This window comes from Fukomys damarensis, unplaced genomic scaffold, assembly GCF_012274545.1.
Source record: "Fukomys damarensis isolate Sample0158 unplaced genomic scaffold, DMR_v1.0_HiC HiC_scaffold_39, whole genome shotgun sequence".
Lineage (NCBI taxonomy): Eukaryota > Metazoa > Chordata > Mammalia > Rodentia > Bathyergidae > Fukomys > Fukomys damarensis.
In genome coordinates, this window is record NW_022900951.1 from 78,674,163 (window position 1) to 78,696,626 (window position 22,464).

General features: G+C 34.4%; 1 protein-coding gene across 2 annotated transcripts in view; it reads left to right on the top strand.

Moving 5' to 3' along the window:
• Nucleotides 1–22,464, top strand: part of Cenpi (centromere protein I) — an 84,069-nt gene that overhangs the window by 49,668 nt on the left and 11,937 nt on the right. For both annotated transcript variants that reach the window (XM_010623403.2, XM_019207386.2), the window contains 10 exons: nt 476–643; nt 786–906; nt 2,016–2,107; nt 3,719–3,836; nt 3,924–3,988; nt 10,574–10,668; nt 14,001–14,136; nt 15,009–15,133; nt 16,071–16,119; nt 16,222–16,440. In XM_010623403.2, coding sequence (XP_010621705.1) covers nt 476–643; nt 786–906; nt 2,016–2,107; nt 3,719–3,836; nt 3,924–3,988; nt 10,574–10,668; nt 14,001–14,136; nt 15,009–15,133; nt 16,071–16,119; nt 16,222–16,440 — 1,188 coding nt within the window. The remainder of the gene's footprint in view (nt 1–475; nt 644–785; nt 907–2,015; nt 2,108–3,718; nt 3,837–3,923; nt 3,989–10,573; nt 10,669–14,000; nt 14,137–15,008; nt 15,134–16,070; nt 16,120–16,221; nt 16,441–22,464) is intronic.

The window sequence follows — 22,464 nt, forward strand, 5'->3', positions numbered from 1 at the left end:
AAAAAAAAAAAAAAAAAGTAAGAAGTAAGTATCTAAACCCCCAAATGACTTGTGTGGCTTTCTTTTGTTAAATCCAAATAATAACCATTCAGATGTTGGTGAAGTCTTTAGATATTTGCGCATATTTTAATTTCCCAGGATTCTATGCAAACCATATTCATTGAAATGCCTTAACAATTATTTGTTTTTGTTGTTGTTGTTTGTTGTTTGCAGTGCTGGATATTGAACCCAGATCTTATGTTTCCTTGGCAAATGCTCCATCACTGAACTACATCCCTACTGTTTTTACATTTTATTTTGAAACAGAGTCTAACTAAGTTTCCCAGGCTGGCCTTGAATTTGTGGTCCTTCTCGCTCAACCTCCGAAGTTGCTGGGGTTACAGACATGTGTTACTGCTCCTCGCAACAACTGCTTTGGTATTTATAGTTTGTGGTCTGTGTAGCTCATTGATATATTGTCCTATTTCTTCTTTAGAAATGGAATTCTCACTCAGTTATACCAAAGCTAAATTCTGGTAGCTACACTAAAGGACATGGAAAAAAGGAGATGAGTCTTTCTGATCATCTCAGTTGCAATAGGTCACTTCCACTAGAACAGCTTCAGAGCTTCCCTCTACTCTTACAAAACATTCATTGCTTGGAGGTATGTGGCGGGAGCATGTGTTTATATGCATTTTCTTTATGAGTTTTACTTTTGTTATATATTTCCTATATGATAATTTCCTGTGTGCCACAACTCACTTCCACGTATACTTACTATTGACTGATTGATTCCATCTTTACAGCTGCCCTCTCAGATGGGCTCAGTGCTAAACAGCTCTCTGCTACTTCACTATATTAACTGTGTCAGAGATGAGTCCCTCTTACTGAGGCTCTACCACTGGTTGAGTCAAATATTACAAGAAGGTAAGAATTGACACTTAAAAACATTGGACAAATGTGAATGGAACGAGATAGTTTACAAATGGGTTCTTTTATGAGATTGCCAAATTCCAGACAAGAAGAGCCCTCTTGTGCCATAATTATTTATCTGTTGTTATATATTTATAGCATGAATGCTTCTGTTATAATTTTAAGGCAGTAAGAAAGGAGGGGTGTTATTAAAAAAGCACTGCTGAATGGCCACCCAAACTTACTGAATGGCTCTACTCTGATGCAAGGCCTCTTCTTTCTTCTACATCCAGAAACTTGCCATCTGCAAAAGTCATTGAGTTAATGCTAATCAAATTCAAGAAACTCATGTATAAGCCAGTATGTCAACTTATTATTTTATAATAGAAGTGACTTTGTCTTGACTAAAATGTTCATATTTGCCAGCTGGAATATCTCCTCTCTGTTATCAGAATATACGGGAGAAAATTTTGTCATTAGAAAATTTTTCATGTACAGAATTAAAGGAAAGGGCTGTGAGAAATTTTTCATCCATGCCATAGTAAAGGGTGATCATTTCATTCCTCCAAAGTGGTATATTTTTCTAGAGATAGTATTTCTGTTGACCAAATTGAGCATTTCCTTGTTGGATAAGCAACTTCTGACTCTTCAGGTGTTTTAAGTCAGTTTACGTCAGTTCCAGGCTAATTCTCCTTCTTCTGCACAGTTTTTTCTTCAGAGAGGATATGACGTACAATTCATTGTACTTCTATTTGCTAAATTCTTAGTACTTGTAGATGATGTCCTACTCACTCTATTTGAACTTTAGGGAAGTCTCAAGGTTTTCATTCATGCATTTATCACCTCTTAGATCACTATGTGAAATAAGATAATCACATTTGTTATATGTGAATTTTACTGGTTTTTTCTTTACTACAAACTTTCCTCTTACATTCCCATATTGTTGATGTATATCTCACTCTCACCTCCGTATCTCTGTTACAATTTACACTATGAGCTGGCTATTATGTATGAAACTTACAGATTTTTAAATTTACCATTTGTCACTTCAGAGTAGTAATAATTATATTTTGCACCGTTTTTATTGTACAACCAGATTTTTATATTTACTGTTTCTGCTGTAGAATGTATTTGGTATAAGATGAATGATTATGAACATGGAAAAAAATTTACCAACTTCCTGGACACCATCATCAGGGCAGAGTGCTTCTTACAAGTAAGATTCCATTTGCTTCCTACACACTCCACCACTTTTTACTAAAGTTTATTTAGATGTTTATCAAAAACCTTTTCATTAGTACCTGACATCTTTTTTAAACAGTATTTGCTCAATTTGAAACTCATTTTAAATGGAACTTAGTTGGAATAATTTTCATCTGTACATCATTGGATTTGAAGAAACAATATTTTGAATTATGTAGTTAAAAAGGAAAGACCTATAGTTTAGGAGAACAAATTGAAGATGTACTTGAATGCATTCAGCTAATTAAGTCATTAAAGTCAATCATATGAGGTCACTACTTGTGTTCTTAGTAGCCACAAACATTTTTTGAGTGTCAGATATGTTCCAGCAAATGGATTGTTTGACCTGGGTAACACTGAGTTGTACTTTAAGCTGTCATTTAGATATTAGCGGCATCAAGAATCCTCCATGCATCACCCCTGTTTGGGCTAGCTCATTATTCTGTGTGCTGCCATTGCTTCCTGTCCTTAGCCTTGTCAAGGAACTTTCAACATCCACTTTTTCCCACACATTATGAGCTCCCAGAAGGCAGAAAACATGTCTTAACTTTTCTTCATGTACAAATGCTTAACTTGGTACCTAGTATGAAAAAATGTTCAATTGATGTTTTGTTTATTTAATAGAGGTTTTGGTATAAAACCATTTAATTGGAAAACGATGGTAGTGAAGATAAGGCAGCATTCTGGTTTGACTTTTAGTTTTCCTGCTTAAAAGATTAAATGGTGTTCTTTGAGAAAAGGAATGCAGTCCTTTCTTGCTATTCAGTTGCTTTGAAACTAGTCAAATTTGGTTTTTAACACATTTTGGTGCAAAAATTTTGTCCTCCTACTCATAGTTTGTTTGGTACTCAACATGCAAGTAAGAACTTACTGATGTCCATTGCTTGTGACTCTATATTTTCCACCCAAAACATAAAAGTAGTGGCTTTATCTCCAGTGTGGAGGAGATTGTCCAGATAATTTTTGTCATGAAAAGAAAGTCTGAGATAGAATCTTGGTACATGCCAATATTTTAAGATGAAAGACATGAGGGAAAGTTCTGGGTCATTACTCTGGTGAAAGCATAAGCAACCTAAATTGGGCCTCTCCAGATGAAGTTTGGATTTGGTCTATGGCCTCTAATGAAATTCTGTCCCTTTTATATGATACTATACATGTTTCATATTATTGAATATTCAAGTTATTGTATGTACTCCAAAATGATAAATTTCATTTATCTTTAAAAATATTTCATTATTGGTCCGGGGATTTAGCTCAGTGGCTCCACCGCCTGCTTCACAAACGTAAGGACCTGAGTTTGAGCCCCAGTACCAAAATAAATACCATTATTTGGCTTTTTACCTTCTTTACCACTGATGATGTTCTATGATAGCTGAAATCTGTATTGATAAAAGTGGTGATGTATCTAAATACTAATTATTTCATCTTTTTCAATGAGAAAATCTGGCACGTAAAACAAGTTATATCAATAACAAAAATTATTCTTAGAGTAAAGCAGCTAATAGCACAAAACAAACTAATTGTCTAGAGACGAATCACGACTAAAGAGTTCCATGTAAGGTTTTACTGTTATCTTGTGTTTTAGGAGGGGTTTTATTCCTGTGAAGCTTTCCTGTATAAGAGCATTCCTCTCTGGGATGGCCTTTGTTGTCGGTCACAGTTCCTTCAGCTTGTGAGCTGGATTCCTTTTAGTAGCTTCTCTGGTATGTATCATTGAAAACCTGGAGTCATTTCATGTAGTGTAATATGAATTCAAAGCATTTTGAATAATTTTTATTTTTAATTCCTAGAGGTGAAGCCACTACTTTTTGACCATCTAGCACAGCTCTTCTTTACATCAACCATTTATTTCAAGGTAAAAATAAATAAAACCTGCCTTGCTTAGAATCAATAGGAAATACTTTTCTAGTGCAATAATATACAATTCTAAATTGATATTACTCTAGCAGTGGTTTTCTGATTCTTTTGGTCCTGGACTTTGACGTATTTTATTACTCAATTAAAAGTAATACATAGAATTTTCTGCTTTTAAGGTTTTGTCACATACAGTTTTCCTGAACTCTTTCCACTTTTAGCAAGTGATACAATGAATGAATATAACAAATGTGTACATGGTATGTCAAAATATACTGTAAATGTGTAAATTTTTTTAAATTTTTATTACAGAAAGAGACACATTGCCATTCCTCTTAAAATACTTCCCTTTGCTTTGAACATACTTAACCATCATTCTTACCACTTTCTTTCCTGTTTAAGTACCAAATGATTTTATTATAAGACTGATGGTATTTATTGATCAGTCGCTTTTCTAGCCTAAAAGTACTCCCCTTTGCTTTGAACACAGTTATCCTATCATTCTTGCCACTTTCTTTTTTTGAATATCAAATGACTTTATTATAAAGTTTATACCATTTATTGATCATTCACTTTTCTAAAAAATACAGACACAAGAATAGAACAATCATTGCTAATTCTCATTAGTCCTTGCAGGACAGAAAGGCTGCAAATGATTTTCTTTATACCTCATGTCTGAGCTTCCTCATTCACTCTAGGGCTCCATGTTTTGTCACCTCTGACAAAGGAGAGGAAACTGGCTAGAAGATTCATGTAAAAGAAAGTCACAACAACTTTAAGGTTACCTGATACTAATGGCTTGTACCTTCTAGTTTGTAACTCTGATACAGAATACCAAGTAAACACTGTCAAATATAGTACCTACTCCCAACTAACTCTATTGTTATTCTTTGAAGTTACCTTTGGAACTGATTATGTTCTTTCATTATAGCTTCTGTTTATCCCAGAGCTCAAACTCTTTAACCCATGTCCAGTCTCCTGGTTCAAATATAAAAGTTTGTTTCAGGACTACCCCAGGTTGTTCTATGGTTTATACCTCAGACCTTTGTAGTGTCTGCTATGTGCCACACCCTTCAAAAGGCTGGCCAATTGGTAGCACAATTGAGGGCGATCCTCTCCCTGCAAAACTTGCTCCCTATTAAGTCCTCCACTGTCTCAAAGTCAAAGTCTATAACTTACGATCAGTGGTGACTATGACCAACTGAAGTGGTACTCTGTGTAATAGGAATCCATTAATTGAATGGAGCTTTCAAAAGGCATCGGGCCCATTCTTAGGACGTTTCCTGGGATACAGCTGGAGAGTCCTGGCTTTTAGTCTCTGGAGAGGGCACCAGCAGAGCTTCTTTTTTCTGGGCTGCTACGACCTCATGAATTGCTTGTTCTTTGACTTGAAGATGTGGTTTAGTTTTGGATCCACCACCCTCCTACTTTCAGCATCCCAGACTGAACCACACTCTGCCTCAGACCATTTTGAAATTGGTTCCTGTTCATTATAGGATTCCATTCCTGCATGTCCAGATGTGTTAATAGAATTATCTATTTTGCTTCAGGTTTTAATTATATGGCTTGTTCCCATCAGCCAGAGTCCCAGCAGATGATGTCAAACAGGCCCTGGCTATTGAACTTCTCCATTAACAGAGCTTCATGCTGTATATCACTGGGAGGCAGCAAGGTTTGGTTGGTAGGGCCACAGCCCCCACCAGCCTTCTCCACCAAAGTCTGTCCTGCTCTTCCACTGCCCACCATACCATTCCCCTGCCTCTATCACCTACCATGCGTGTGCCCCAGGGCCAGGAGAGAAACGCAGTATTTCTTCTCTGGGACAGAGGGCCTGAATTACACTGAGGAGGCAAAGGGCCCCACAGAGGCAGCAGCAGAGGTGCTGGTAATGGCATTAGCAGTGGTGAAAGTGTTGCTGTGGTCTCCTGTAACTTTGTGAAGCAGTTCTGAAAGTCCTCTTTCATGAATGTCTTTAGTTGTGTTGTCATGGTTGCCTTAATGTCCTGAATCAATACCTTTCATTGGCCATTATGACTTTGGGGAAGACCGGAAATTGTACGATGCTAGATCTGGTGAATAAGGCCAATGATATAATGTCTTTATGAGCCTACCTTTCCATTGGATGGCACTGGGCAATAGCATTCATAGTATTTTTGATCATACCTTATAAGGACATTCACAAAAGAAGACTTCCAGAACTACTTCATGGACATTGCCATAACTGAAGTGTCAATAGCAGAACATGAGACAGAGAACACTAAGATCCTTAGTGAATATGGATGAGTTTCCAGGATATAGATAGCAGCAATTTGGGAAGATAAAAAGCAAAAGGAGCTGAAGTGTAGCTCACTGGTAGAGTTTCCTAGTATGTAGAAGGCCTTAGATTTGATTGACAGCACCTAAAAAACTGAATCAAAATTTTAAAAGTAAATGGTAGTGTATTTGGATAGTATGACCATCAAAGGAGAAAGGATTTTATACACAAGAGAGAAATAATTGTTTGAAAATAGACAGTTTGCATTATATTTAGAAAACCAAGGAACATTCAAATAAAGAAAATAACAAGGCAATGTAAAATGGAGGTCTGATCATAGTCTAATGAATTCAACTAAGCAGAAGTTTGGCTAATGAGGTTAGACTGTGAGTTTTGGCTCACACCGTATTTATAAACATTCTAAAATAGAAAATATGACATGTGGGGTTGATTAAATAGAAGGCCTATTTGATTTGTTTGTAGTATCTTTTTTAAAATTCATTAAGTTTATTGGTATATTTTACATATACAATATGATGAAATTCATCATTTGGAATTTGTACCTGTACTTGATATATCGTGGGCCTTATTTTTCCCCATTCCCCTGTCCTCCCTTCAACCTCTCCTCCCCTCCTTTTTTACAAAGACTTTGTTTCTTTTTTTTTCATTTTGTCATATTATTTTCCTTTCCCTTCTTTCCCTTCCCCTACTCCCCCCACTTTCCCTCCTCCTTCCACTTTGGACCTTTTCTTCCTATTTCACATCTATTGTACATTTTTAAACTCATTTTCACTTTCAGTTTCTCACACCAGAGGAACTATTCAGTATTTACACATGTGTGTCCTATTTATTTCACTTAAGTACGGCCTCAGTGTGCATCCTTTTAATTATAAATGTCTCTAGTTTCTCATTCTTTATGGCTGAGTAGTATTCCATTTTATTACAACACACACGCGCGTGCGTGCGCACACACACACATCTGTATCCAGTCTTCAGTTAATGGGCATTTGGACTGCTTCCAAGATTTAACTATTAGAAACTGCAACTGTAAACATGGGTGCACATATATCACTATGGTATGATTCTTTTAATCCTTTTGGGAAGATACCCAGCAGGGGAATAGCTGGGTCAAATGGGACCTTGGTTTTTGAGGAAGCTCCATACTGATTTCCACAGTGGTTGCACCAGTCTACACTCCTACCAGCAGTGGAGAAAGGCTCCTTTTTCTCCACAAGCCCATCAGCATTTGTTATTGTTGATTTCTTCATAGCACACATTCTTTCTGGAGTGAGGTGAAATCTCAACATTGTTTTAATTTGCATCTCCTGGATGACCAGTGATGTTGAACATTTTTTCATGTTTATTTGCTGTTTCTACTTATTTGTCTCGGAAATGTTGTATCTTTTTAATTAAATCTGATTCTCTTAAAATAGGATTCATTTCTGATTTTATATTTGTTTGCTCTAAGAAGAGGCTTATATTCTGTTCCCACATTAGCAGTGGCAAGCTAGGTCAATTCTTGGTGTTAAAATGAAATATAGAAATATATAGAGAGTTTCTGGAATTATGGGGAACAAACAAGAGCCAAGATACATCATGTAAAGGTTCAAATTCCCAACGTTGAATGTCATCATATTGTATACCTTAAATGTATCAATAAACTTAATTTAAAGTGAAAGAAATATATGGAGAAGAAAGTGTCCTGGTTGGGTTGTGAAGGAGAGCCAAATTATGATTAGGGTTAAGAGACAGAGAAAGCATATGAAGTTGTATGTGTAGATTACCGTAGAACTGAGAGATTTGGAAAGGATAGAATCAGTGAAAGGTAACCGGAAGCAGAGAGAAGTATAGTGCTATGTAAGAAAGGATAGGTGAACAAATGGGCTTACATTTTAGAAGGTGTTAAAGGGCAATAAGAAAGTAAAATATGGTAGAATTAGCTAGAAATTCAGTTAATTTATGAGGTTTTATAGTAATGATTAACACAATTTACCCTCCTTACTCTAATAAATGAATAGTATAAAAATCTGTTCTTTACTCATTCTTAGTACTCTTTGTTTATGCCCAGTAAGTTGTACCTGTCATCAAGTTTTTTTTCATTATAGAATTTTGCATGGGAAAATCGCCATATCATTGCTACTTTTGCTTTGGAATGTTAATTGACTACATTTTGTCTTCATTGATTTACCATTTTTCTATATAGTTGTAAATATAATTTACAAATTAAAATATCAGAATATAAAATTTGCATGGCAATTTCCATGTTTCCATGGTCTTCACAATATTTTTAATAGTTGGCATAATCCTAGTACCATAATTTAATCATTTCTCTATTGTTATTTCTAATTTGTTTCTATTGTAGGAATAATTTTCTTGACTATCTTCATAACACTGATTTTTTTCCCTAAACTATTCTCTTGGCACACATTTCCAGTAGTGAGATTACCAGATGAAAAGAGGGATTGAACATTTTTATGGCCTTGTTATATATACTACTCCTTTGCCAAAGTGTTATCCACTGCAGGTTCTTGGAGAGAAAGATATAATAGAGTGCTTTAATACAAGGATAGCAGTCATGGAAAGAACTGGGACTGGGAGAAGAGAATAGAATATGAGAGACCAGGTAGGTAGATAAAGTGACCTCAAAGCTTTGAAGGATTGATCTATAGTAGAATTTGGAAGGAAAGAAATTGGAAATTTTGAAGGAAAAAATGATAAGATGTGGTAGCTAGAGCTTAAGCATGAAGGTCGGAAACTTCAAGCTTTCCAGTTTGAGATAGTAGAGGAACTAGAAGGAAACAGGGAGGTTTTTTCTTTTACTCTTCTGGAAATGGAACTCAGGGCCTCATGGATGGTAGGCAAGTGTTCTCTTACTTAACTGCATCCTTAACTTCTAAGAATCAGGGGCACTTTGTCTGAAGGAAAAAAGTCTTAAGATTTTATGGTTCCCTTCTAATACTTGAATGATTCTCACATGGAAAAAGAAAATTTCTGCGTGGTTACACAATGCAGAGTTGGATAGAAGGCAGTATTACAGGTAGAACAAACTCGAATGGAGGTGCTTCAGAGGTATATATATTAACAGTAGGGTAGGTCAGGCAGAGATTAAATAGGGGAAGATAAATAGAAAAGATTCACATGTAGTGTATAAGTGTCCTTCTTGGCCTTTTTGTTTTAAAAACCCATGTCCTATTCTGTAAACATGAACACCTCATACCTTTCTTTAATGTGGGGGCAGTGCAGGATAGATAGGTAATGAGTTTAAAATTTTTTTCCATATATAGCATTGTAACATTGAATATCTTTTCAAATGATAAAATACACTGATAGAAGTTTTATAGTAGAATATTGCTTGAGATGACTCTAGGGATGCTTTCAACACACACACACACACACACACACACACACACACACACACGCACACCCCGGGGATCAAACTCAGGACCTTGCACTTGCAAGGCAGGTGCAGTGCCACTGAGCCAAATCCCTGGCTCCAACTGACCTATATTTCTAACTTGACTATAATAAAGTGTCAATTTCTACAAATAGTAATTGAACTCTGAGCACCCTGTCACTACTTAAATGATTAGGCCATTATTTTTTCAAGTTGTTTAAGAAAAATTTTTTGTATTTGGTTTGGGGATGATATATACTGTTTACAAATGTAAGGATAGTCCCTGGATGCATTTTTTTTTTTGTACTGGGGATCAAACTCGGGACATTGTACTTGCATGGCAGGCACAGTGCCACTGAGCTAAATCCCTGGCCATGGATAAAGTTCTATCATGACTATATTTTTGGTATGTGAATGAGGCTCTGGGAAATCAAGTAAGGCCTGACAAAGGAATGATTAGAATTGTTTGTTTTTCAGAGTCATGGAAGATAAAATAAATTTTTATGACCCTCAGAAAGGGTTGTTGTGGAACACACTGCAGAGGGTGAAGAACTCAGGTCTTAGCAACTGCAAAGGATTTCTGAGAAGGGACAATAAGGATAATGTTTTTACTTGATGGTGTACTATTTGTTATAAATGTACTTTAGTATATGTGCCACCAAAGTGACCACTATTATAAATGTAGTTTGAGAAAAGTCTGTTTCTAGGCTAAGTTGGGGGAGATATGTTGAGTTATGTTTCTTATAGAGAAAATGGCAAAATAAACTTATACTTGCAGTCATCTGTCTCCTGGAGACTGAAACTGTTAGAGCAACAACTATTAAGTTCTGAATTGGATATAATCATCTCCGTGTTCCCTTCCCAGTCTAAGTCTCTTTAGTTCAGAACAGGGCTGAATGATTTCATGAATGACTTTTTTGTTTTGTTTTTTCCCCCAGTGTAGTGTCCTTCATAGTCTAAAAGAGCTACTACAGAATTGGCTGCTGTGGCTGTCTATGGATATCCACATGAAACCTACGATGAGCAGTCCTCTGTGAGTTATTTTACAGTCTTCCCCTGGAAGTAATTTGTACAGAAATGTATGCATATGGAGCTAAATAGTGTAGCATCAGAACCAATTGTTTCATGTAAGCACTTAGTAGTATTTTTCTGAAAGACTTTTTTGTTATATTTCATTCTTCTTTCCCATAATCCTGAGAGAAAGGTTAATTCTCCAAGTTCCCTTTACATCAATCAGAAAACAACCCTTTAGCCTTGAAGCGACTTGGCAAGAGTTAATATAGCAAAATCTAAAGAGAGCTGAGGTTAGAATTTACAACTTGACTTCTGTTCAGTTTAACTCAATTTATAAAACATATATAAGTCTCACCTTGAGGCAGTTTTGCTGCACATCTTTGTTTTTTTGATTCTCTTGTATATTTCCATTCTGTGCATTAGTTATTTATAAATTGGAGTTCATAAAGAGCCCACATTTTTATTGAAGTGAATTATTGATTTTTGTTTTCCACATGTAATGGCAAGCTTCAACAGTTATCATCTCATGGTTAATTTTTTTCATCTATTATACCCTTCACCTTCTTCCAGAATTATTTTTAAGCAAAGCCTAAATACCATCTCAACTGTAGAGAAAATGGTACCAGTTTGACATCTAAAAATTTGATAATTTTAATATCTTCAAAACTAACCACGGTTCGAATTATCCTTGGCTTTAGTTGCAAATAGCTGGTGATTAATTTGATTAAAAGATTCATCCAGGCCCAGTTTTCCTTATCTTCTTATCCCTGTAGGGTAAAAGTGGGGTAAAAGAACAGAGGATAGAAGTTTCTTGAGAGTAGTAAAGAAAATTGTTTTTAATTTACTATATTCATAACATAGTTAATTGTTTTTAGAAGGAAATGAAGTACTAATGGGTAGTGAAAACATCTTGTAAAGCTGTGCTTCTCAATGTGTTCTCCTCAGACCAGTGGTATCATCAGTATCACCCTGGAATTTGTTAGAGATTAAAATCCTGAGGCCTTGCCCTAAATCCACTGAGTTAAACTCTAGCAATAATTCTGGTCCAAGAAACAATGAAAATTAAAAACAGAGGCCGGGGATTTAGCTTAGTGTTCCACCGCGAAATCCCTGGTACCAAAAAAAAAAGTCAGAAAAAGCAGTTTAATTAAGAATAGTATGTTTGTGGTGTGAGACACTGAAAGTGTAAATAAGGACCAAGAGTTATATAATAGATAATGTGAAATAGGAAGAAAATATTTGAATGGAAAGGGGCACTAGGGAGGGGGGAGAGGGAAAGGAAGGGAAAAGAAAAAATAATGAAAAAAGACGGAAAACTGGAAGTAAAGCTTTTGTAAATAGGGAGGGAAGAAGAATGGGAAAAATTAAAATCAAGATATGTCATGTACAAGTACAAATTCTATATGATGAATGTGATCATTATGTATATCTAGTTTGTACTAATAAACTTAATGAATAAGAAAAGATTAGTACCCGGCCTGGGGATTTAGCTCAGTGGTGCCACTGGCCTTGCAAACTCAAGGAGCCGAGTTCAATCCCTGGTACCAAAAAAAAGAAAAGATAGTATGCTTGCATCTATAAACTTCGGCCAACTAGGTACATTTACATCTCTAAACCTTTGGCCAACTTGCAGTGCAAGTCTCAAGTACCTCTGAAATAGAGGCTTCACAATTTCTATATTATCTTTCCAAAAATCTTAGAATCCTTCTTTAATATTGTCATAGATTCAGGGAGAACATCTAAAAAGGAACAGTGCTTTCTAAAATTCGTAAACAAATACATGGATAAACATGTAGGTAACTTTGCTTGTTGTAATAATATTTAGCACTATATAGTAGAGCTCTTAGTTTCTCAACAATTCCTTTTGGATATATTCGTATACATAATATATTTCTGTCATAAGATTCCATATAACTCTCAAAAAGGGAATAAATTGTACTTACAAATCACAAAAAGGAAAGGGTAGAGAACCATTCTCAGTGTTTCTCTAGGGATATTTCTGTTTGTCATAGTGCCTGGGAAGAGGGTGCTACCATCTTTTAGTAGGTGGCAATTAGGGATTTTAAATGTGCAGTCCTGAACAGTGAATTGTTTTTTCTAAAATGTCGATAGTTTCCTGTAGAGAAACACTTCAAAAGAGGCTCTTCTGAGCTTGGGGATGTAGCTCAGTGGTAGAGTTCTTGCCTAGCATTTGTGAAGATGTGGGTTCAATCTTAGTACTGCAAAAAGAGATGGGGGGTGCTGTTTTGAACAGTCATCATTGTTGCAAATTGTTTCATACACATTTGCCAAGTGCTACCAAAACTATATCATTTTTGCAAGTACTATAGCTAGTTATGGGGATGCTGCACATCTGAATGGTCTCCATATCCTTCCCTCCTTCACTGCTTGTTTTAGCACTGAACCATCATGGAGGTGGATTGTGATAGAGTTACCATCTCAAGCTCTGCAACTGTATATTTTTCCATTTTCCTGTGCATTACCATTGTTGATTACCTAGATAGCAGGATAGAACTATGAATTCACATTTTGTGGTTCTTTCTTAATCTGCTTAACAGTGTATTAAAAGGGGTAAGTAATATAGATTGAAAAAATTATGCCCAGTGTGGTTCTAAAAGACTCAGTTCATTAATTTGGGGAAAATTTAAAATAACCAGATCTAGATTTTACTAGAAGAAAGATGCAAAACAATTTCCTAATTCAGTTTTAGGATTAGATTGAATTCCAGAGAAAATATTTTAAACAACATTTTTAGTTGAGAAATTTAAGCAAAACTGGGTTTGGATTTCTGTACTATAGGTTTCACTCAGTGTGTTGCAATGTTGTTGACATCATAGGAAGAAGTCATTTTAATCTTTATTTCCTTAAACCACTTGTGGTTTATTTCAGATTAATTAGTTCTCATTTTTCTAGTTTACTTTTTTGTTAGTTTTCAAATTTTATTCTGAATTTATCATGTTCTTTTCCTGTGTTAATGAACACTGATTTTTCTACTTTTTTATATAGCTTTCATTTAAGTACTTCCATTATTGAGGAATATCAAAGTTCACTGCTTATCAGTTAGTAGATACAAATACTTTGACTAGTATCCCTAGATGTTGGTAGCATTATCTATCTACAATCAAAACTTAATCCTTTTTCCTGCTGAGAGTGTTCTATGAATTGATGTTAATAATTCCCTAGAGGGCTAAGTATAGTTTTATGATTCATCATTGTATTTTTTTACATATATTATACATTGTGGCACTGATAGCTTTTATAATCTTATCAACTTTTTGTTATATATTATCTACTTTAGCTTGGAAATTGTGGCAATTTTGTTCTGGATCTAAATGTAGTTTCTTTTTGTAGAGAGACAACTTTGGGTGGATCCATGAACTCTGTGGCTACACTGATTCACTATGTAGGATGGCTGTCAACTACTGCCATGCGCTTGGAGAATAACAGTACTTTCTTATTGCACTTTGTTTTGGATTTCTATAAGAAGGTAGGACATATTTTATTTTCATCATTTAGATTTTTGTGATAGCTCTTTATAGGCCTATTATTTAAATTCCATGTACAACCATTGAAGTTAGGCTATGGTTCTTATTAGTATAGTTTAACCTTACATTTTGAAGATAATGCTTGTATTTTCAACTGAGTAACTGACTTTTATAAAACAAAGTATAAAAACAAATGTAATTTTGTTTTGGTCCAGGTTTCATACATTAACCTGTAACAGTGTTGGCCCTACACAGAAATCTCTAACATCACTTTTTATTCCTCCATTGTACATCCCAACCTTGTAAAAACCAAAAATATCTACTCACTTCTCTAGATCGTTACTCCTACCTTTCAACTGCCTTATTTCTCCTGGTAACCTTGTACCTTTATAATTCTAGTCCTCTTTTATTTTATGATATTCAACCTGCATGGAACTATTACCACTAAATACCTATTGTAATCTCACTTTTCCTGGCTTCCTCTCTTCACTAATATCTAGTTATCTTGTGTTAAGCATTTGCTTAGTAGCATGCTCTTCTTTGTTTTTCAAATTGACAGCTAACTGATATAATAAAGTATTTAAGGAACTTGAGGAAAAAGTAGCATTCCCTTTCTCTACCCTGCCCTCTCCCATTGCAAGACATCTTCCCCCCAAAAAAAGATTTCATTAATAGTCTTCTAGAAATAATTTTCTGTGGTAAAGTTGATGTTTGATGAGGTATATTTTAAGCAGACTTGTAGCTGCCTAATCAACTTAGACATCAGGAAGTTAATGTTGCATTATTGCTTATCTTATATTGATGACTTTTTGGGTGAAGTTGGTTGACTTCTGGAAAATGATCTATATACTTAGGTTATCATTCTCCCCTAAAGGTATGTGATATATATATAAATCATGACCTTCCATTAGTGGTTTTGCTTCCTCCTGGGATCTTCTATGCTTCACTTCTCAGCTTGGATACCAGTATCTTGAACCAGCTTTGTTACATTATGCACAGGTACAAGCCATTTTACTATTTTATGAATTAGTATATCATAATTCTGTCTTCATCTTTCAACTGTAATACAGTAAGAATTCCTATTTATTTTCTACCAGGGTCTTTAGAAATAGGAAAAAAGGTTGTTTGGGGGGGCATAATCTTCCAATGTGGGACTGATTTCTTTGTCTTGAAAGTTAGTCATTGGTTGATGACTGGTTTAAATGTATAAAAGCTTCTCTGGTAAAAAAAAGAAAACATTTTCTGGGAGATTTAAAAGCTGTTGGCAATTACATGAGCTGTAAGTGTTGTTTATGATCTATAATTGCTTCACTTTTGAAGTCTAATTACACTTTTCATTCTAAGTATAGACCCTTTTGGCATAATTTGTAGAACTATACCAGGGTTAATATATATAAAAGCTAATTAGATAACAGTCCTCAGGCAAAAAGAAAGTAACATTTCTAAATTTCCTTTTTTCTGCTATACCTTTTTTAACATAAACTGTGTTCTGTATCAATAACTGACAATTTTTGACCCTCTATTATTTTTTTAATAGTGAAACATTCAAAGCATGTCTCATTTTACTTTTCATTGAGGTAAAATATACATATAGTCACTTCTTATATGTACAACTCAGTTTTGAGCCTCTATTTTAATTCTTTGAAGAAAATGTACCACAAAAGTAAAGAAATCTTTTTTTTTTTTTTGGTACTGAGGGTCAAACTCGGGACCTTGTGCTTGTGAGGCAGGCAGTGGAACCACTGCACTAAATCCCCAGCCCCATCTAAATCCCCAGCCCCCGATTGAAATCTTTAACTAACTAGACAACTGAAAATTTGTTTATATGCCCATTTGAATTTATTTCCATTTTAAAATGTACATTTTCATTTATTTTCTATTTCAAAAGCATTACATCCAAAGTCATGTTAAACACTTCATTCTGATTTTTTCTTAGATATCATAAAAATTTGATTGCTGCAAAGAAGAATGAGTTGGTACAAAAGGTATGAATAATAAACAATCTGTTATGTCACCATTGCTTAAAAACTAAGAATAATAAGAAAAAAGAATAAATGATGATGACAATTTTATTTCTTTCTCATTAGGCAAAATCAGAGTTCAGTTTCAGCAGCAAGACTTGTCAACAATTTAATCACTATTTGACAACCATGGTTGGTTGCCTGTGGACATCTAAACCCTTTGAGAAAGGAATATCTATTGACCCCAAAATCCTAGAAAAATCTGGAGTAGTAAAGTTTAAAAACAGCTTAAATATAGTCCATCACCCTTCTCTTCTGAGTTATGCTGCTACTTTTGTGCTACAGGTAAGGGTGTCTAAAGGATTTTTAGATACTATGTAGTAATACTATGATGGCAAAAGTGGGAAATGTCATAATTTTAGTGTGTTTGCATTGCAAAACGTGTTAGCTATTTTTTTCATTACCAACTAAATTTTTGGCATTATCCTAGACTTTGTCTTTTATAGGAGAACCTGACCTTACAGCAGAGACTAATTTGTAAAAGAATTACTATAATATACTGTGGCAAGTGAGAAAAGTTACAGTTGTGAGAAAGATAGGGAAATGATTAGTTCAGCTCCACTTGAATACAGGAGATGCCAGGTACAGAAAGGTATCATAGAAATGGAAGCTCTCCTATACCTGTTCTAGTCAAGATAGAAAATTTGGGCTAAATAATATTATAATTAAAGAGTCTACGAGTAGTTTCTTTGGTGTGAGAAACTGAAAGTGTAAATAAGAACTAAAAGGTATAATACATAATGAGAAATAGGAAGAAAAAGAGCAAGGGGAAAGTGGGAGGGATAGGGGAAAGGAAAAAAGGGAATGGAATTAATATGAGAAAATGAAAAAATGGAAACAAAGCCTTTGTAAATAGGGAGGGGTGGAGGGTTTGGAGGGGAGGGGAATGGGGAGAAAATAAGAACCAAGATAGATTACATAAAGGTGCGAATTTCTAATGATGAATTTCATTATATTGTATACCTAAAATGTACCAATAAGATTAATTTTTTTTAAAAGTCTTAGCTGAAGACTGCAGATGTAATGGATTGATAATATGTGGCCAGTGGAGTAGATACCTTCTTAGGATTTTATCCTTAGCTCTCTCATTTTCAACATTAACGATTTGGAAAAGACTGGAATGGTGTGCATGTCAAATGCATGTATGACACAATAGGATTGGATTATAATTCCCTGAACAAGTCTGGATTCAGAATTCCCTTAACAGGCTGGAATATTAAGTCTAACAAAATGAAAAAAAAAATACAGCATGAGGAAATATGTCTTGAATAAATATTTAATTTATTCATACAGTGAACCAGGCATTATAATAAACAAGACATACATGGATGTTGCCTTCATAGAGTTTACAGTATAGTAAGGGAGGTATCTTAGAATAAGCAGTGATGACCAAGGTATGAGGGTTCCATTTTTTTCTACATCTTTCCCAACACTTATTAGCTGTAGTTTTGATTCTAGCCATCCTAGAGGATGAAAAGTGATTTCATTATGGTATTGATTTGAATTATCTTGATGTGTTTTGATATTATTCAGCATCTTTTCATGTGCTTATGGGCTATTTGTATATTTTCTTCAGAAAAAAATTTAGACCTTTTGTTCATTTTTAATTGGGTTGTTTGCCTTTTTATTAAGTTGTAAGAGTTTTTCTATATTCTTGATCTCAAGTCCCTCATATAAATACATGGATTGGCAAGTTTTCAACTATTCTGTGAATTTTTCTTTTCACTTCTTTGTGTCTTTTTGAAGCACAAACATTTTCATTTTGAAGTCCAGTTTCTAATTTGCTTTATTTTATTGCTTGTGCTTATTCAACGTCATAAAGATTTACTCCTGTGTTTCAGTCACTTCAAATTCATGTGAATTATACAACCATCATGTCAGTTTCTACAAAGAATCCTAGTAGAATTCTTATAGCTAATGCTTTGAGTCTGTAGATCAATTTGGGTAGTATTGCCATCTTAACAATAAGTCCTCCAATGCATGATGATCAGATACCTTTCCATTTATTTAGGTCCTCTGTTTTTTCAGCAATGATTTAAAGTTTTCAGGGTTTGTAGTTTCATACTTAATTGTTAAATTTGTTTTTAAGTATTTTTGACACTATTATCAATGGAATTTTTTCTTAATTTTCTGATTGTTCATAGCTGCTGTATAGAAATACAATTGATTTGTCTATTGACTTTTGTACCCTGATACTTTGTTGAACTTGTTTATGAGATACAGCTTTCTGGTGGATTCTTTAGTCTACATGTAAGGTTATATTTTCTACGAACAGGGATTGTTTTTTTCTTTTCAGATCTTGATGGCTAACTATATTGCTTAGAACGTTAGGCATAATGTTGAAGAAAAGTGACAAAATGGCGCCTTGATCATAGGGGGAAGCATTTCAGTTTGCTACCAGTATGGGAAAGGTTTCTGTGGATGCCTTTTATCAGATTAAGGAACTACCCTTCTATTTATAGTTTGTTGAATGGTTTTATCATTCACAAGTGTGGATTTTATCTAATGCTTTTTCTACATCTACAAGCATTGTCATATGGTCTTTTGCCTTTATCTTATTGAAAAGATTTATAACATTAATTGATATTTAGATTCATTCCTAGAATGAATCCTGCTTTGACGTGGAAAACAATTCCTTTAACATATTTCTAGATTTTTGTTTGTCAGTACTTTGCGGAGGGTTTTGTATATATTTGTAAGGAATATTGTTTTTTTTTTCTTGCAATGTCTGTCTTATTTTGGTTACAGGTCCATACTAGCTTCATAGAGTAAGTTAGGAACTGTGCTTTCCTCTCATATTTTTTGAAAAACTTGGTGAAGTGTTAATATTAATTCTTCTTTAAATATTTGGTAGTACCCGAGTGTGATCGCACACACCTCTAATTCTAGCACTCTGAGAAGCTGAAGCAGGAGAATCACAAGTTTGAGCCCAGTCTGGGCAATTTTGCAAGACCTTGTCTCACATCAAGTTTAAAAATACTTTTAAATGTCTGGGGGTAATGCCAAGTACCATGAAAAAAAATAAACACATAACCAACTATTTAGTAGTGAGCTTTTTAGTAGTCATAAGCTTTTTTTAGTAGTCATAAGCTTTTTAATGGGAAGATTTAAAATTACTATTTAATCTCTTTTCCTGTTATAGTTTTATTCATTCTATTTCTTCTTCAGTCACTCTCAACAGTTAGTGTTTTTATATAATTTATCCATTTCATCTGTGTTATCTAATTTATTGGGATATTTTACAATCCTTTTTATTTTGGTAAGGTTGGTGGAAATTTCCCTTTTTTAGTCCTGATGTTAGTAATGTGAATCTTCTTGTTTTGTTCATGCATTCTAGCTAAATGTTTATCATGTTAATATTTTTTAAAATTATTTTTTGTTTTATTCATATTTCTCTACTTTAGAAAATATTTTAAATTTTAATTATAAATATGCATAATATATAACATTAAATTTACCATATTTTGAAAACGTTGCAAAATTTTATTAGTACATGATTGCAATACATAATGTTTACATTCTTCATGTTGAACATGCACATAATATGTCTTAATTCTTTTTAGTTCCCCTCCTCCCACCTTGCATATCTTGGTCCTCTTCCCATTTGCAAAAGATCTATCTCCCTGTTTCCTATTTTCTATCTTTTATTCTGCCCTTTAAATTATGCTGTAGGTGTTGTATATAAGAGAAACCATGTGATACTTAACCTTCTGTGTCTGATTTATTTCATTTAACAGTACATTCTCAAGGTACCTCCATTTTTCTACAATGACTTAAATTTATCCTTCATTATAGTTTACTATTCCATTGTATATAAATATCATACTTTTTTATCCATTCTTCTGTCGATGAACATTTAGGCCACTTCCAAGATCTAGGTATTCTGAGTTGAGCTGGTATAAACATGAGTATACATATGTCACAGTAATATAATGTTTTTTTAACTCCTTTGAGAAGATACCTATGAAGAGAATATAGCTGTATCAAATGGAATTTCTAGTTAAATTTCTAGTTTTTCGAGGAATCTCCATACTGATTTCCATAGTAGTTGTACTAGTTTATATTCACACCAACAATGTAGAAGTGTTCATGTCCCCCCCTAACCTTGGCAACATGTTTTTGTTTTTTTATTTCTTTGTGATAGACATTCTTTCTGGAGTAACATGGAATTCTCAGTGTTGTTTTAGCTAGCATTTATGTAATAGCCGAGATTTTGAATATTTTTTCATGTATTTATTGGCCATTTGTACTTCTGAGAAATGCCTATTCATTTCAATTCCCTATTTTTTTTATTTTATTTGGGGGGGACTAATTTTTCTGAGTTTGTTATATAGTCTAGGTATTAATCCCATCTGAGGAGTAGCTGGCAAAAATTATTTTCCCATTCAGTGGGTTATTTCACTGTTCATTGTTTACTTTGCTCTGCAGAAGCTATTTAATTTGATATAAAACTATTGACTCAGTGTTATTTCTGCAATGTTATTCTTGTGCACTTGGTGTTTTGTTCAGAAAGTCCTCACTATGCCTATGTCTTCAAGAGTTTTACCTATTGCTGTGAGTTTAAGGCCAGCCTGTGTTACATAGTGAGTTCAAGGCCAGCTTGAACTACGTAAAAATAAATAAATACAAAGAAAAAAAAATCATTTCATCTGCTCATATTTACTTCTTCCTTTCCTATATGTATCTGTCTGTTTTAATCTTTTCTCTTGCTTGATTGCTCTGGCTATCAATTGAAGTACTATATTGAACAGAAGGATAATAGTAGAAATACTTGCTTTGTTCCTGATTTTAGAGGAAAAGCTTTCAGCTTTTCCCCACTTAATACGATGTTGACAGAAGGTCCCTTATAAATGGCTTTTATCACATTGACACAAAGTCCTTCTCTACCTTTTTTCTTCAGGGTTTTTTTAAATGAATGGATGTTGGATTTTGTCCAAGGCTTTTCTACATCTATTGATATGATCATATGATTATTTTTGTTCTTCTGTTTATATGATGTATTGCATTTATTGATTCACATAAGTTGAACCGTCCTTTCATCCCTGAGATGAAGCCTACTTGCCTATGACATATTGTTGTTGCATAGTTTCTTTAGAAATGGCTCACCAATCAAAAGTATTCTAGGTCCTCCTTGCCTTGAACAAAGAATTGGACCAGAGAAGCCAAAAACAATGCCAAAAGTTTATTTATAAATTGAAGGGTGAATAGGTATGAGAGAAACCAGCTTTGCAGAGTGAATTTGAGCAGAACAAGAAAAAAAGAAGATAAAAGCACTCACTATTTCTGAGAGACACAGCATAGGCTATCTTGAGAAGTCACAATAGTGGGCTCCTTGTGGCCTTATGCTCTCCACATCTCATGCTCTTATGCTTTCTTATGCTTTCCACATCTCATGGGAGCCTACAAGAAGTTCTACATATGGGGTCCTGAGACTTATTTGATGCTATCCTGGAATCTTGTAATTGGCAGGTTCTGCTCATTTCACCAGCCAGCTTTGTCATGCCCTATACCAATATGGTCTTTCTGATGATTTGTTGCATTCTCTTTGCCAATATATTGTTAAGGATATTTGCTTCTATGTTCATTAGTGAGATTGACCTGTAGTTTGCTTTTGGAGTTGGCTTCTTCTCTGATTTTGGAATCAGGGTATCACTAGCTTCAAGGAATAATATTGGGAGTATTCCTTCCCTTTGAATTCCATTAAAGAGTTTGAGACTTACTGGCATTAGCTCTTCCCTGAAGGTCTTGTAGAATTCAGTGTTAAATATGTATCAGTGATGGCAAACCTTTTAGAGCTTTCAACAATACAGCCCACACGTATGCTGTAGGTTTGCCACCACTGATCTAGATGGTCCTGGATATTAATGAGTAGGTTTTTTATTACTGCTTCAGTCTCATTGCCTGTTACTGGATTATTCAAGGTTTTTATATTGTCTTGTTTCAATTTTTATTTATTCATATTTACCTAGTAATCTATCCCTTCTGGAATCTCCACTTTACTGGAGTACAGGTTTTCAACATAGTTACTAATAATCTTCTGGATTTTGGCAGGGTCTATTGTGATTTTACCTTTTCATTTCCAATTACATTGATATGGGTCTTTTTTTCCCTTTTGGGATAGATTGGCTAGGGGTTTGTCTATTTTGTTTATTCTTTTTAAGAACGTCTCTTGGCGGGCCGGGGATTTAGCTCAGCAGTTTGGTGGCCTGCTTCGCAAAAGAACCGTCTCTTGAATTTATTGATTCTTTGTTATTTTTTGTCTCAATTTCATTAATTTCTGCTCTGATATTTATAATTTCCATACTTGTA